Raw genomic sequence first — 15,086 nt, 5'->3', positions numbered from 1 at the left:
GCATACCTCTTCTGCTTCAGATCCCAGTTTATCTTTGCATTCTGGGACTTGTAGTTCAGGGTTTCCAATTATAAATCCAGTACAAGTGTCAAAGTTCACATAAAAAACAGGACTGGATAAACACCTCCAAGTGGAACAGGTCCTGGCTAAAAGACCCAGGGGCTATATGGGGGCTATTGACGTCTTTTATATTACACTGCTCACATTTCAATTGAAAATGTGTAAGGCATCAACCCATTTGGTTCTGCCTGGGTAATACAAGTGCTCTTTCTATACAAACGTTTTTGGATACCACATTTTTTTATATTTTACCTGTATTACAGTTTTGAATGGAGAAACCAAGGTCTGTATAGTCTTTACTGGAGTTAAGTCTGGAGCCTGGCCAACGCTACTTATAGGTGAGCCAGAGGCAGATCAGGCAAGCATTTTGACTGTTTTGACAAAATGCTCATGAATAAAAAGACGAATGCGCTTTTATCAGCTTGGTAAAAATAATCGTAGCCCATAATGCCGAACGGGGCAGCGGGGGTGTTCCCCCGCTCCCATCGGTCACCTTTATGGGCTAACGGGGTTGCAGGGGTGTCCCCTGCATACATTAAATGTATAGCAGGGGACACCGAAATTCCGAAAAGTACGAGTTACATAATGCGAGCATGTCGGCTCTGCTGTGATGTAACTCGGGCTTTTCGGAATACCAACTTTCAACGAAGATCCCATTTGACTAGCCTCTATTTCGAGCAGCTGGCTTAAGGGTTGTGGTAACCTGGCTAGAAGATGTTGAGCATCTAGTTAGTCTCATACTAAACTATCCCACTTTGTTTCTCACATATTGAGTGTGATATCGACTAGTTTGGTGAATTGCTGGAGTCCTCTGTGTGATTCCTATAGTAAAATGGCACCGAGTGTTTTTCTGGAAGACCGAGGTGCATTACATATGAAAAGTGAATGTTCTGTGGTTCAAGTTCAGGGACTGAAGTGCGCAGGCTGCGCTGCTGCGAGCTTCCAGTGCCGATATGTACTTACAGGGCTCTCCCTGGGTGCCACTGAATCGGATTAAGGTGCATTGGTAGAGCTCGTTAAGGTTCCCAGCCAGAGTCTATAACGGGGAATCGCATAGACTTGATGAGAAAACGTCATTAACGAGATGAGAAAAGACAGTAAATATGAAAGCACAAAATCGATGCCCGTTCCAGTTCCCCTCAGTCAGCAGAGCTGTCAGGCTGCGGCCCAGGGATCGATGGCAGGGAAGCGGAGGCTGGAGGAAGGCAAGTGCTGGAGTGTGTGCAGGGCCGGGGCGCAGGTCCGAGACCGGGGGAGGTGTGTGGGTCCCCCTAGCCTAGACTCTACGTGTGGGCCCCGCTGGAGTGCACCCGGGTGTGTGACCCGTGTGTGAGCGCTGGCAGTGAGTGTAGGTTACTCTACGAGTGCGCTTGTGTGAGGCTCCTGGGAGTCAGTGTGCCTAACAGGAGTGGACCAATGTGCGTGCGAGAGTTCCATCGTTGCGGAGGAGTTCTAACACTACTGTGTGTGAGGTCTCAGTAGGTGTGTGCCAGTGAGTGTATTATGGGCATGCATTCTAGAACGGGTACTGTGTGCAACTCTTAGGTGGTGCACAAGTGCACCAGTGTGCGCAGCTTTGAGGCGAGGCCTTGCATGACGACTCCATGCTACGCCAGAGTATGAGGCTGTACGTTCTGGGGTGGTGGTTGGTACTCTTGGTCAGACCAGACTTGCCTAGCTGGAATGCCCAAGTTGGGGGGGGGGACAGAAGGGTGCAGTGAGCTAGAACGTGGTTGCATACCCTCCGGAGTGGAAGAAAAGGCATAGACCAGGGTATTTGACCCATGGTCGCTTTCAGTAGAGTTGCTCCCACACTCTTGTTTAATGTGTACATTCTACCATGCATGGACCGGCGTGTGAAGTTCTAGTACTGGTGCACGGTGAGGGAAGCTGTGTGGGTGAGGTATCCCAAGATGACAGCAGTGTGCAGAGACTGTGTGTTTGTGCGGTCCGCGGTCTAGCATGAGTACACCAGCGTGTGTCTGTGCATCTTTATCTAGAAAGGGCACACCACGGTGCTGGGAATTCCAGCATCTGTAAACCAGAGGGTGAATGATTGCGTCTGACGTCTAGCACAACTCCACCAGTGCGTGCCACCACTAATGCTGCACTCGAGATGGGCCCTCAGATTTTGGGGGTGTCCCCTTTTGTTCGGGAAAAAATTAGTACAAGGACCAAAAACGGCCATATTAAGAAAATCGGTGTTTAATAGAAATGTCGACAGCCCCCCAAAGGGTAGATGGGTGTTGGGAGGTAAAGGTTAAAAGGGGTGAGGCAAAGGAGAAGATAGGGAAACTTTCATTTTTTAAATGGATCGATTCTCCAGGGATTCATAATTTCGTCCCGGAAAGGAGACCTCAGCTTGAGTGCAGGGCCGGCCTTGCAGGTAGCAGCGCCCCCGCACCTCCCAGCATGCCCCTGGTCGACAGGGGGAGATGCGCGGCAGGGGTGGGGGGCGAGTGGGCAGGAGCGCCACATTTGTTTTGTCCCTCCCTGCTCTGGCACCTCGCAGGGGGTTAACCACTGGAATAGGACGGTCATAACGCATGAGCGTCCTATTCCAATGGAAATCTCCTCGCTCCCGTGTTGGAGCAGGGAGGTAATCATCACGTGAATAGGGTGCTGATGCTGCATCAGCACCCTACTGTTATTAAATGCCCCCCCACCGCCGCGGGTGCTTTTAATAACAAAACAACGACTGCCGCACCTTTTCTCACTACGCCAGCTCGGGCGGAGCCCTTAAAAGACTCCAGGCCCGACCTGGCATGGGGCTAATGGCGCCCTGGGATGTGGGGGGCATGCCGCCCCGGGGGCGGATGCGCGGCCCACCCCCCCTAAGGCGGGCTCTGCTCGAGTGCACTATGGATGTAACCTCTTGGAATCCCTGTGGAAATACATTTCACGGACGCACTGGGATGTAGAGTCTCAGAAACTAAAGGTGTGAATTCTTCCGTAAGTGCACACTTGTGTGTACACCCTTAGAGGCGTGGGTGGTGACATCTGCCAAGCTTAAGTGGCTCAGAGGCAGAAGTAGTGCTTTAAGTGGGTCCGGGCTAGACGGGGCCGAGCCCCGGCAGTCTCCGGAAAAGGCTCCCGAGCCGGGGTCCTGCCGGGGCCCACCCCCGACTAGCCCCAGCCATGCTGACACCAGAAGCAGCTTGTGTAGCAGCTGCACGGTTACACAAGCTGCCTGCAGGTGTAAACACTTCAGATTAGAAGAAAAGAAAAGGTTTCTAAACCGAAGTGCGGACACCTGTAAGAAGCAGGTGCAACCGTGCAGTGCAGGCTGCCTGATGGCTCTGTAGTCTGAAACGGGAGGCGAGCTAGACTTCACAGCCCTCCTTTTGTTTGAGTAAATAGCCATCACCCAGCATGAAGTCGCTGGGCTCCTCACGCTGGCTGATGGCTGTTTACTTGGAAACAAAAGGAGAGCTGGGCAGTCCAGCCCGCCTCCTGTTTTAGAGTAGAGCCATCAGCAGCAGGCAGCACTTTCATTCAAGGAGCCTGTGGTAAAGCATTGCACCACGTGACTCCTTGAACGAAAAGGCTGCCTGCTGGGTGTGAGCTGCCCTGGTGTCACACCTTTGGTGTGCCCAGCCTAGGGTGACCAGACGTCCCGGTTTTTGGAGCTCTGTCCCCCTTTTTCAAGATTATGTTCCCATTGGAAACTGCAGTGGTCCCGGTTTTTTGCAGTTGGTCTTCATGGCTGACAGGCAGGAATGCACAATCTCGCACAGAAGAAATACTGCATTGTACGAATTAAGATAGTGGTAGTTTGTGAGAAATGAATTATAATATGTGTTTCTTTGAACAGTAACACTTAAACCCCCATCTCCTCCAAACTCTACTGAAGTGTAGTGCCTTGAGAACCACTTTCAAGCATTAGTCCTACTTTTATGTTAGTGGCCCTGTTCCGGTTTTTTACTTTTAAAATCTGGTCACCCTAGCCCAGCCCCTTCTTTTGTTTAAAAGGGGGGGCTGGGCACAACAAAGGTAATAATGCCAGTGCGCTCCAGCTCTGCTTCTTTTAGCAGCCCCCACCCCTTAGGCGAGGAGGCTCTTGATAGGGGGCGTGGCCTAAGCACACCCATACTTGGCCAGACACCCTAACGAGAGCCCCCACCTCAATTTCTAAACCCACTTAAAGCACTGGGCAGATCTATGGTCAGCAGCTAAAATGTGCCCGTTGGCACTAGTTCCTGTGCAGACAGAGCACGAAGAGCACTGGGAGCAGCGAGAGCAAGAAGGTGCGCAAGGGGTCACAGTAAACACTAAGACGGGCGGGGGGGGGGGGGCTTTAGGGTTTGACCAGGGACAGTACCGTGGGTAAGACATAACCCTCAAGCAGACCCACATCCCACAGTGATCAGTCGGATTGCATAGGGTCCACAGGGCCAATAATAAGGAATGTATGGGCCAGAGTGACCGGGTGGCAGGAGTGGTGGAATCAGAGGAGCAGGAGTGACAGAGACATGTGGTGGATCGGAGAACCTCGGAGGGTCTGCAGGTGAATTGGAACTTAATTAGGGAGCGCAGAGGCAACGGAACTAGGACAGAGCGTCCCAAGCAAGCAATTCATGTTTGCAGACGGGCACTTTCTGTACCATGAAGAACACCCCAATGGATACATTTTCCCAGAGAGCCCAGAGTTAAAGTGTCTTGTGGGAGGCAGAGCTGGAGGTGGGGTGACCAGGCGTCCTTGTTTTTACGAGACAATCTTGGTTTTTCACAACATGTCCCCCTGTCCCGACAAGCTTCTGCCAAACCGCTAAATGTCTCAAATTTGTCTCTTAGAAAGGAGGGAACTGTACGGGAATTGTATAATTGGCAGGGTAAGGAATAGAAGATGCATACAATTAAGAATGGCAGAGGGAAATCTGTGACCTTATACATTCCGGTCTACAAAATGTGTTCACCATTCAGTGTCCTCTTTGAAAAATTATCCCAGTTTTTACTTTTGAAATTGTTGTCACCCCGTTGTAGGGCACTACCAGGTGCCCACTACTTCATTTCCTAGGTAGATGGCAAGGACATCATGGTTAGGGTCTGTAAGGGATAGGTTGTAACGCATGATTAGCCCAGGATGCACCAGACTAGGCCCAGAGCCTGGATCCTCACGCCTTGGCTGCTTAATCGGTTGCACCACAAAGGCTCCCCCATTTGTGAAGGATGCACAAACGCCGGTGCGAACCTTCGAGAGAGTAAGGGGGATAGATGCTACTGAATGCCAGAGGATCAAGGGGAGAGGGGGGAGGGGGAATCGGGGGGTATGGAATAAACTGTTAGCCACATTTGCACCCTCTCCATTATTGCCACAAAAGATTGTGCTGTTTAGATTGGGCATAAAGCATAAGAACAGACATATTTCCTATCGATGTCCACAAGAAACAGAAGGACTAGAACTCCAGAATCAACAAAGTGAAAGGTCAAGAACGGTTAACATGGAGCCCGTTGCCATGCTAATATGAAGCTTGACTGGGTCCACATATGTGCCACAGGTGTGAAGATTCCTAGCATGTACCCAGCTTGCCCATAAGCTATGGCTGCATATGAAGACAGACAGCAGTGACAGGCTGGCACTCACCAGCACTGGCGCAGCAGGATCTTGAAGCCGTCGGGGCAGCTCGAGGGGACCGGCAGGTGGAGGCTGTTGCTTCCCACTCCCCAGATGATAGCAGAAGAGTCCACATCCTTGTATGGGATCTCGCCCGTCAGCAGCTCCCAGAGGACTACTCCAAAGGACCTGGAGGAGAAGAGCGTGCATGAGTTAAAGGAAAGAGTTCAGGAGCACTGCTCATAACAGCACAGAGCATAGGGCATCCACTGGGCCCGAGGCGCATAGGCGGGCCCAAGACCAACAATTTGACGAAGATTCTGCATCATTCTGTTATTCGTGCATTTGCCCATTAGCACCAGTGCTTTAAGTGGGATGGGAAATCGAGGGAGGGGGGGGCCTGGGCAGCTGGTAAAATAGGTGGAGCTGGGGCACACTACCATGATTACCTTTGCTGCGCCCATCCCCTCCTTTTAAACAAAAGAAGAAGCTGGGCACACCAAAAGGTGTGACACCAGTGTGCCCAAGCTCGCACGAGCAGGCAGCCCTTTCATTCAAGGAGCCGGCTTTAACCACAGGCTCCTTAAATGAAAGGTCTGTACTTGAAACAGGAGGAGGGCTGGAGGGCCCAGTCTCTCCTTTTGTTTCAGAGTAACTAGTCATCACCCAGCATGAAGCATTCATGCTGGGTGATGACTAGTTACTCGGAAACAAAAGGAGAGCTGGGCAGTCCTCCTGTCTCGAGTACATAGACATCAGGCAGCCCGCACTGCACGGTTACTGCTTGCAGGAGTCAGTACTAAAAAGAAAAGGCGATGCCTTTTCTTTTTTCTAAACCGAAGTGCTGACACCTGCAGGCCGCTCGTGTAACCGTGTAGCCTCTACACGGGCTGCCTGAGGTGTCGGCTGGTTGGGGCAAGTTGCCGGTCGGCCCTGGCTCGCAAAACCTTTCTGGAGACTGCCCGGGGCCCAGCTCGGCCCACTTAAAACACTGATTAGCACCCTATTTCATCGCCAAATAAATTGACATGGCATGGTTTTATTTACAAGGTTTGCCTGTGAGCAATCGACGCAAATCAATGGGCAGTGACAGCAACCCTTTCCAGCATGGTGGCCACCTTTGCAGATCTATGTGCGACTTTTCCTGCATGTTTGCTGGGAAAGACATGGAAACCGGCATGGATCCCAGGTCCTGGTGCGGCTCACTGTACACAGGAAGTGACTTCCTGATTCGACTCTGCCTGTGTGTGTAGCCAGTTCAGAATTGCACATGAAGCCAAGGATGAAAGGACCTGCTGCCAGTCACACCCTTACCTGTGAGCACTGCATCTAAATGTGGTGAAATTGAACGAAGAGCTGAATAAGTTGCCGAGAACCTGTGATGCAGTACACCTTCACCCAGCCCTACAGATTTAGGGTGCATCAGTCACTTTTACTCCCTAAAAATAGGCAAATACTCCCCAAAAATTAAAATAGGGAGTACAAATACTGACAACCAAAAATAGTAAACAGGCACATAGGGAGCCTGTCCCCCATCTTTGATCCCACTTCTTCATGGGGATGTTGGGTTCAGTAGTACATGTAGTGCCACAGAAACAAAATCTATTATAGCACCCTTTGCAGGGGAGCCGGCCAATCAGGAAGCAAGGAACAAGAGCTGAAACTGGCAATCTCAGCCCTTGTTCTAAGCTGTCTGATGGCCGGTTCACCCGCTATCTTCCCTCTACCCTCTGTTCCCTTTTTCTTTTCTTTACTCCCCCCACCCCCCATCGTCTCATTGCGGCCGCTCCCTTATCTCTGCTCCGGCAGGCCGCAATGGAAAGGGAAGAGGGGCTCTGTACGGAGCTCTGCCTCGCCATTCCATGTTGGCCATCTTTGAACAGTATTTTCTCTCCTTGAACGGGATGCCACAAAGAAAGCAAATACTTGGTATTAGCGCTGTCCCAACACTTAGACAGGTGCTAATGGCATTAACAAACTGTTCCAAGGGCTGGAATGGGTAGTAACATCCCAGTGCTCTCGTTTAACGCCCTTGCTTCGCTTGGGCCTTTAACTCGGCCTGCTGGGCCGTTACCATCTGTTCCAGCCCTTGAAACAGGTTGTTAACGCCATATTATTGCCTGATTTGAAAAGGTAAAAATGTATCTTGTAATGTGCATGAATAGTGGCAAAACATATCTATTACCAAACAGTTATTTTTTATTGTTAAAACATATTTTTACTTGATTGTTAACTACTCCCAGTGGTGCAGATGGCATTGTGATTGTCACCAAAATCCCCAAGCGACTTTTGGTTTGGTGGAAACATGTCAGCCAGTTTGGCAAATTGCTAATTTCCACACCTGGACAAAAAAGATCTTTTGCAACATGTGCCTTCCCCAAATTCGGTGATCTAGGATTTAAGGTAACGCCATATTCTGCAAAGCTGGTTATTGCACATGATTCGTAGTGACTAGAAAATTCTGCAAATTGTAACTTTCCAAGTGATAACATCAGCAAAGATCATGTTTCTGGGGCCGAGGGCAGCGCACTAAGCAAGTGGGGAGCAGAGCAGAAGAATGGAATTGCATCCTCATCAGCCTTGTGTATCAATGTGCGCCACATTTACACCAAACTTCGCCAACAGCTGGCTAAGTTTAGGGGGGAACCCTTGTGAAAAAGGAGCGGTGCAAGGGATGCCTGTGATTTTGCGTGGGAGAGGCAATGGGCCGGGAGTCCAGTGCGATGGAGGAACACATGCATACATTGACTTTAGAAGCCCCTCAAGGTCGACAAAACCCAAGCTCGACATCAAAATAAGAGTGGTCCACATTTGCAAATTGTAGGTTACCACATTTCACATGAAATTATTTAGGAAACTGTAGCAAACATTGAATTTCAAAGCATATTACGTGAGTGGCATTGGCAAAATGACCAGCTGCGCAGTGTACAGAATGATCAAGCTGGCCCACACGGTCTCTCAGAACCGGGGCACCCGGTCTTGTTCGACCAGCCCTTCAGGCTTAGCCCTAGTGCTCTGTAGGCCAGGTTGGGACCGATGCCACTAGGCAGGCTCGGACTGGGGCATAAAACTGGCCCGGGCAACAAAGAAAAGTGGCCCACAGTTGCAAAAATCAATATATTCCTTTTCTGACAGACTGTTTGAGCAGCACCCATGGGACAGTTTGTTGGTCAAATGTATTGAAAATTCTGCATTTGGACGGATAGGCTTTCAGTAACACTGTTCAAAACTACGAGCTGCATAGTGAAGTACCTAATGAAAATGGCCCACATTGCCAAAAAAAGTGCCCATTTTGACAAGAACACGGGCCCACGCTAGACTGCTGGGCATGCACTTCAGGCATTGCCTATGGGCCAGTCCCAACGTGCCACTAGGATGGAATCAATCTGCCTCGTTTTGCTGAATTTGTCTTTGCTCAAATGAACGCAACCCCCCCCAGTTTCGTACCATTAAAGCAAACGGGGAAACTCCAATTAGCCACGTTTTTGGTTTGTGTGCTGTTGTCCGTACAGAAGTTCTCCTCTGCCTGAATTAGTGAGTGCACTCAGAAAATCCTCTAGGAAATGTCCTCAATATTCTTCCAGCAGCTCAGTGGTTAATTTTCACTCCTTCCCCCACATCCAGTACCATGTGCACTGTGCGTCATTTTCCCGCCTGCCGTTTCGTTAACCAGGGCAGCCCTCCCGGGAGCGCCAAAGGAGGTCCCAAAAGTGTAGCGCGCCACAGACTGCTGGCGCCAGGACGTAAAGGGGCAGCCAAGCATCCATCAGCGGATTAATCATACCACCTGCATCCTTACCCACCTAATGGTGGGCAAGCCAACAGCTGCCCCACAAGCCTGGATCGAGACTGGACTAGTGGCAGCAGATGTTCATATCAGATGGGGAGAAGGCAGTGTACACAAAATGGGGGGCGAGGGGGTGGATGGTTCCCTTTTCATCGCTGAGAAATTGTGGACATCTATTGACTGTGTTATCATTATTATAATTGTTCTTTTATAACGCACTTACCAACGAATGGTTCCTAAGCGCGGGATCGGGATTTGAATCTGTGATGTGCTGCGTTCTTTTGCTTCTAAGACAAACCTGTTGCCCCTGAGCTATCCTTCCTTCTGGGGCCTTGACTGGTCTGTACAGGCGCTCTGAAAGAGTGCAGGGATCCCCACACATAGTACCAGCAAATTGGGGCAGGTGACTGCACCCAAGTAGCCACCAAGGACCTTCATCAGCCCCTGCCCTGTCGTCACAGTGTGGTCTTGCTCTGGGTTCTCCAGGTGGCTGGTACTGGTAAAGGCACCCTGCATGCGCGCAAACAATGTTTAAAGCCTTAACTGCCCAGTTGTGCATGTGGATCCACTAAATAGTAAAACCAGGCAAGCCACTGACCGAGCTGTCTACACTTCAAATGAAAAAAAATGAGCTATGCACTGCTTGCAGACCTAGCACGAGCGTTCCTCCTTCCTTCCCCCACCCCCCTCTAAACATTGAGTTTTACTGACTGTGTTAGCCCCATCAAATAATGCGTTCTTCTATTTCCATCCCTGTTGGCTGTAGATGAAGGGAAGAAAACAATCTTCGAGTCCCTTGGGCCAGTAGCGTTAGTCAGTACTTAACAGGATTTACAAGAGGGTAATTTGGGCATCTCCTACAACTACCTTCTCAGAAACATAGTGGTCAACAGTGCTTTATTAAAGCAAATTATCTTCTGACTAGTACAAAAGCCTGTGTTCATGGGCCAAAGTTGTGTTGGGTGGAGGTTTCCCATCATTGTTTTTGTTACATTTCTGTTCAGCAGCTTAATCAAATGAATGTGTTTATATGTTTTTTTATGTATATATTTTCTTAGTGTATGTAACTTGAAGTAGGCTGTCAAAGTGATATCCCTGTCTTGGGACTTTTTTGCAGCTAATTGTATGTTATCATTGTTGAAATACACATTTTGTTCGCCTGAAAGATGAACTTAAGTTTTACTATTGCATGCATAAGGCAACAGCTCCGTCTAGCGGTGGTAACAGGCGAGGCAGGTGCATGACGGCTTCGGACAAACATACATCTGCCTTTTATTATATAGTATATGAAGTATGATGGTTTACACTCGTATGGATTTGTTCCAATCATGGGAGCAAGAATCGCAAAATTATTGGTGGTGCCCAAAATCAGTGGTCACTTTTAGAAAAAAGGCTGTATTAGAGTGACCTTTGAATCATCAGCGTAAGTAAATGATTTCAATATGGTTCATTTTAAATCATGACAATGCAGCATGCTATATTTCTTAAATGTATTACATGTCATGTTTAATCTGCCCAGTAGGGGATTAAAGAGTTCATAAAATAAAGGTTTGCCCAAGATCAAAGTTGCACCCTAATGCATCTCCTATTCCTGCCGGTCCACATGCTTATGGATTTCCTCTGCATACACTGAGGGTTATGGCAGCTCCAGAGACCTTCTGCAAGGGACTCTTCAGCTCACATAACTGGCCGGGTTTGAAAAGTATTTCTATCGCATTTTTGTAGCACTAAAAAATCCACAATGGACAAATAAGCGCTGTGTAGGAAGGATAGGGCACTAGGGAATTAAAACAGTAATGTTTTAACTTTGCACTTAAAGGTTAGCAGGTCACAAAGAGTCCTACAGATGGGGCACAAGTCGAGGTTACATGCAGGTGGACATCATCCCCCTCCCACCGGAGGGAGTTTGGGGGGGGGGAGACATCCGCCCTGTGTATTTTTGAGGCCGAGCGTAAAAACAAGTTTGATTGCTCTATTTAAATTTAATTTAAAAATGTACTTGTGTTCACAAGAGTGCAAGGGCTGGGGATTCGAACCGGGCTGCCTGGTTCCCCGAGCGAAGACCGACGCACTAGTCCACATGACCACATGAAACGTTAGCAACACCTACAGTAGCATTGGAACTCTTCTCTACTGGGAATATTTTGGCAACGATTCTTGGGTTTAAAGCATTCACACCTTTTGTATTTTTCCAACAAAGCTATAAGAATGTCATCACTTGGGCCATTTTTCATGTGTTGTTGTGAAAGGCAAACACCTTTCACAACAACACAGGAAACATGCTTGCTTTAACAGGACTTCAGTGAAAGTTGCGCCAAGTGCAATAAATAGAGTGTGTGAAGACAGACCTGGTAAGACATTTGTATTACACCAGTACTGGGTTTACAACTCCAATTAAAACACTGTCAGGCACTTCAAGTGCAACGTTTGATGGTATGGCTTGATTGAAGTGAGCTCAAAGAGTTCCCATGAGGAGGTGTTTTGTGGGGAGGAGGGGCAAGAACTAGGTGGCAATGGCCAATGGATTAGCATGGCCATGAGCAGTCAATGAGTGGGCACATAACGAAACCAACACCTGCAAGCTGTCTGCGCCTCTTCCTATGTCATTTCTCCCTATCCATACTCGAATTTAATAGTTTCGGCTTATATAGCCCAAACTTATTATACAGTATTCATCATTTGTATAGAGCGAGCTACCCAGTGCGGCTTTAATAATAGGTGATATCATACATGATACTTTTAGTCAGCTCTGTTTCTTTTAGGACGTAGGACTTGGCATGCTATATCTCGTAAATGTATACAAGAGGAGCCAAAAAGTCCCAGAATGCAATGTACTATTGAGTAAAAACCTGGTGCCTGGTCACTTGGCAGCTCTGATTTCTCTAGAGCTCTCGTTGTACTGGGCCATGCAACCCCGTTTCCTGAGGTGGGCATCTAAATCGCTCAAGGGGGTGGGAAGGGGCCGGGGTGCAGGAAGGGGCCCACCCAGACTGCTGCCCCTAAGTCGCCAGAGAAAATGTTAAGCATTTCTTGGTTACAAACAAAGGAATGCATATTGCCTCCGAGATGCTCTGGAGACACACACCCTGTGCCCCCTGCCCTTTGTGTTGACCGAGCCTTTAAAGTGGGGGTAATGTATAAGTGATTTAACGAGCCATTTCTCAACACATTATTGCTTCCAAAAGAATAAACGCCCCAAACAGAACACGTTTCAAACTATATGTTCTTTATTTTCATGCCTTTTTTATCTGACACACCAACACTTTTTTTTTGCATATTACTTTTTAGTTATTCTAGTGTTTGCTTTGGGACATGGACTAAATGCATCCGCTTAGCATCAAAGCTCTTTTAAGGTTCTTAACAAAGCCATCCACTGCTTAGCGCACACACCAGATGGCGCCTCAATGTGGCCTGGCACCTTGATTAGGAAAGCTGGGTTCATTGTGTGTCACCATGCAGACAATAGTCCATGGCGAATAAATGCATTGATATGTGTGCAGCAATGATTTGTAAGCTGCAGAAGTCACCACCCTGTTGGTCAATGGTTTCAATGTGGTGATCCTCTATGTAACACCACATACACCTGTTTTTGTATGATGTGTCCCATGTCCATAAAATAGCACATTGGAACACAAAGCAATGAAAGAAGTTGCCTCAAGTTGTATATCCACTAGGCCAAATGCTCTTTCTAACCGCTATACCATGATGTTCACTAGCTGCTAATGCCAGCTCTGTTAGATAGACCACAGGCCTTCTCTTTTTGCAGATATAACCAATGAGGCCTGCGTAATTGTGAGGAGGTAGTGGCTGAGGAACTGTGGACCCTTTACCATGCATTAGAATCTGGTTTTGTTCAAAACACTTCAGCTTATTACTGGTCAAGCTAAAGTTTGTAAGATATACAATCCTTTCTGTATATCCTTTCTGCGCATTGTTTATTGAGTGTCTCTTGTAGGTTATCCTTTCCTGTCTATAGATATAATTCCTAAAGATGTTTCTTTATTCGGGCAGGACATGCTCACACTGAAACCCAGCCCCTCCTCATCTAAATTTCTCCAGAAACAAGAAGCAAAAGAGCCCTTATACCCCATTTGACTGGCTGATGTTGCAGCTATTTCATACCCACATCCAAAAACGTAAGCTGTCCGAATGAGTATGTATGGTTCATGGTTACAAACATTTTAATATTAGGGTCTGTATTATGAACACCAATTCATGTGTCTGTTATGTATTTAGACATGTTTTCAAATCTCTCTATTGTCTTGCCCCCCCACCTCTCCTCCCTTCTTACTTTCTATACCCCTTCTTGTTCTCTCCGCTCTGCTAATCTTTTCCTACTCTCTTCTGCTCCACCACCCTGCGCCCCCTCCCGCTTCCGCTCTATCCAACTCCTCGCTCCCTTCCTTTCGCTCTTCTCTAAAATCTTATCTTTTTCACTCCCCTCCCCAACACCATTCGCTTCCTCTCCTTCTCCTACCCACTCATTCCTCACCTGTTACTCCTGCTCTTCCTTCCCCTCTCCATCCTCTCTACCTCCTTCTTCCCCACCCCCTGCTCTCATCTAGTCTTATTCTTTCCTCTCTTCTTCCTCACTCCTTCTTGCCTTCCCTCTTACTTCCGCTCTTACCTCCACTAATACCTACCATTCCCTCGCACACCTATGCCCCTCCCTACTCCCTCCTCACCTCAGCAATATTGTAAATTGTTCCTTATACTGTTTTCGAGTTGTGATTCAATTGTCATCTCATGCTTGTTGTATTTTTGCTTGTTCTCATGTAAAGCACTTTGGATTAAAGGGCTATATAAATTCAATAAAATACAAATACAAATACATTCACACATACAACCCTTTTATCAGAGACTTGTTTATCAAATATAGAGATATCTCACCACTGTTATATTCCTGAAATGCTCTTGTGATTTAATGCAAATCAGACAGGAACACTCGTTGGTGCTATTTGTCCCCTTTCACGCTCTCAGAGGTATTTTGATAGAGTACAAAAATAATGTACCAGACTGTCCATCTTGGAATGATAACCTTCCATTGGAAAATAATTAATATGGCTGGTCTAGTATTACCCCTTGCGAAATACAAGTGAGGTGGTACGAACAGAATGCCTGCAACACAGGGCCAGTGGTCAGTGGCCCCTCAGACCGTGGCAGGCTGTTTACACTGCAGTGTGCCATTACGGACAGTTTGGAAATGCATTCAGGCAAGACTTCCCTAAGCGCAGGTGACAGAAAAACGTTTTACTTGGGCAGCAACAGCTGTGTTTTTACATTAGATTTCTTCTCTAAAGTACTTGAATTGCAATGTATTAAAGCCAGCTTTATGTGTATATGTATAGCAATAATGTATTGATATTCATGAGGGGGTTTATTGCGCGACACCAAGGTGTAGTCTGGGAGTGATATGTGCCAGTCAGGGTGGGGATGGGGGTGCATTCTCGTATTCCACCCTGGGCCCCATGTTGGCGTAGAAACTGCTCTGGGGACATGTCCGAGCAGCTCACACAGGCCTGGTGTTAACATTGCATTTTGGGATTTGTCGTCTGTCATTTATTATGGTAAAGGTGAGCATACACCTACCAAAACGCAAAGAACGGAATTGGGCAGAGTTAAGGTGACTAGATTTAAAAAGTTAAAAACCGATAACAGGGCAACTAACACAAACGTAGGACTAAC

General features: G+C 47.8%; 1 protein-coding gene across 6 annotated transcripts in view; it reads right to left on the bottom strand.

The window, feature by feature from the left end:
* The window catches only part of MAP3K12 (mitogen-activated protein kinase kinase kinase 12), a 533,632-nt gene that overhangs the window by 166,821 nt on the left and 351,725 nt on the right, over window positions 1-15,086 (bottom strand). For all 6 annotated transcript variants that reach the window (XM_069653287.1, XM_069653291.1, XM_069653290.1 and 3 more), the window contains one exon: window positions 5,645-5,803. In XM_069653287.1, coding sequence (XP_069509388.1) covers window positions 5,645-5,803 — 159 coding nt within the window. The remainder of the gene's footprint in view (window positions 1-5,644; window positions 5,804-15,086) is intronic.

The sequence above is a fragment of the Ambystoma mexicanum genome, chromosome 3q (assembly GCF_040938575.1).
Source record: "Ambystoma mexicanum isolate Mex_15411 chromosome 3q, UKY_AmexF1_1, whole genome shotgun sequence".
Lineage (NCBI taxonomy): Eukaryota > Metazoa > Chordata > Amphibia > Caudata > Ambystomatidae > Ambystoma > Ambystoma mexicanum.
The sequence above is the reverse complement of the archived record's forward strand: the minus strand, read 5'-3'. Positions and strand labels throughout refer to the sequence as shown.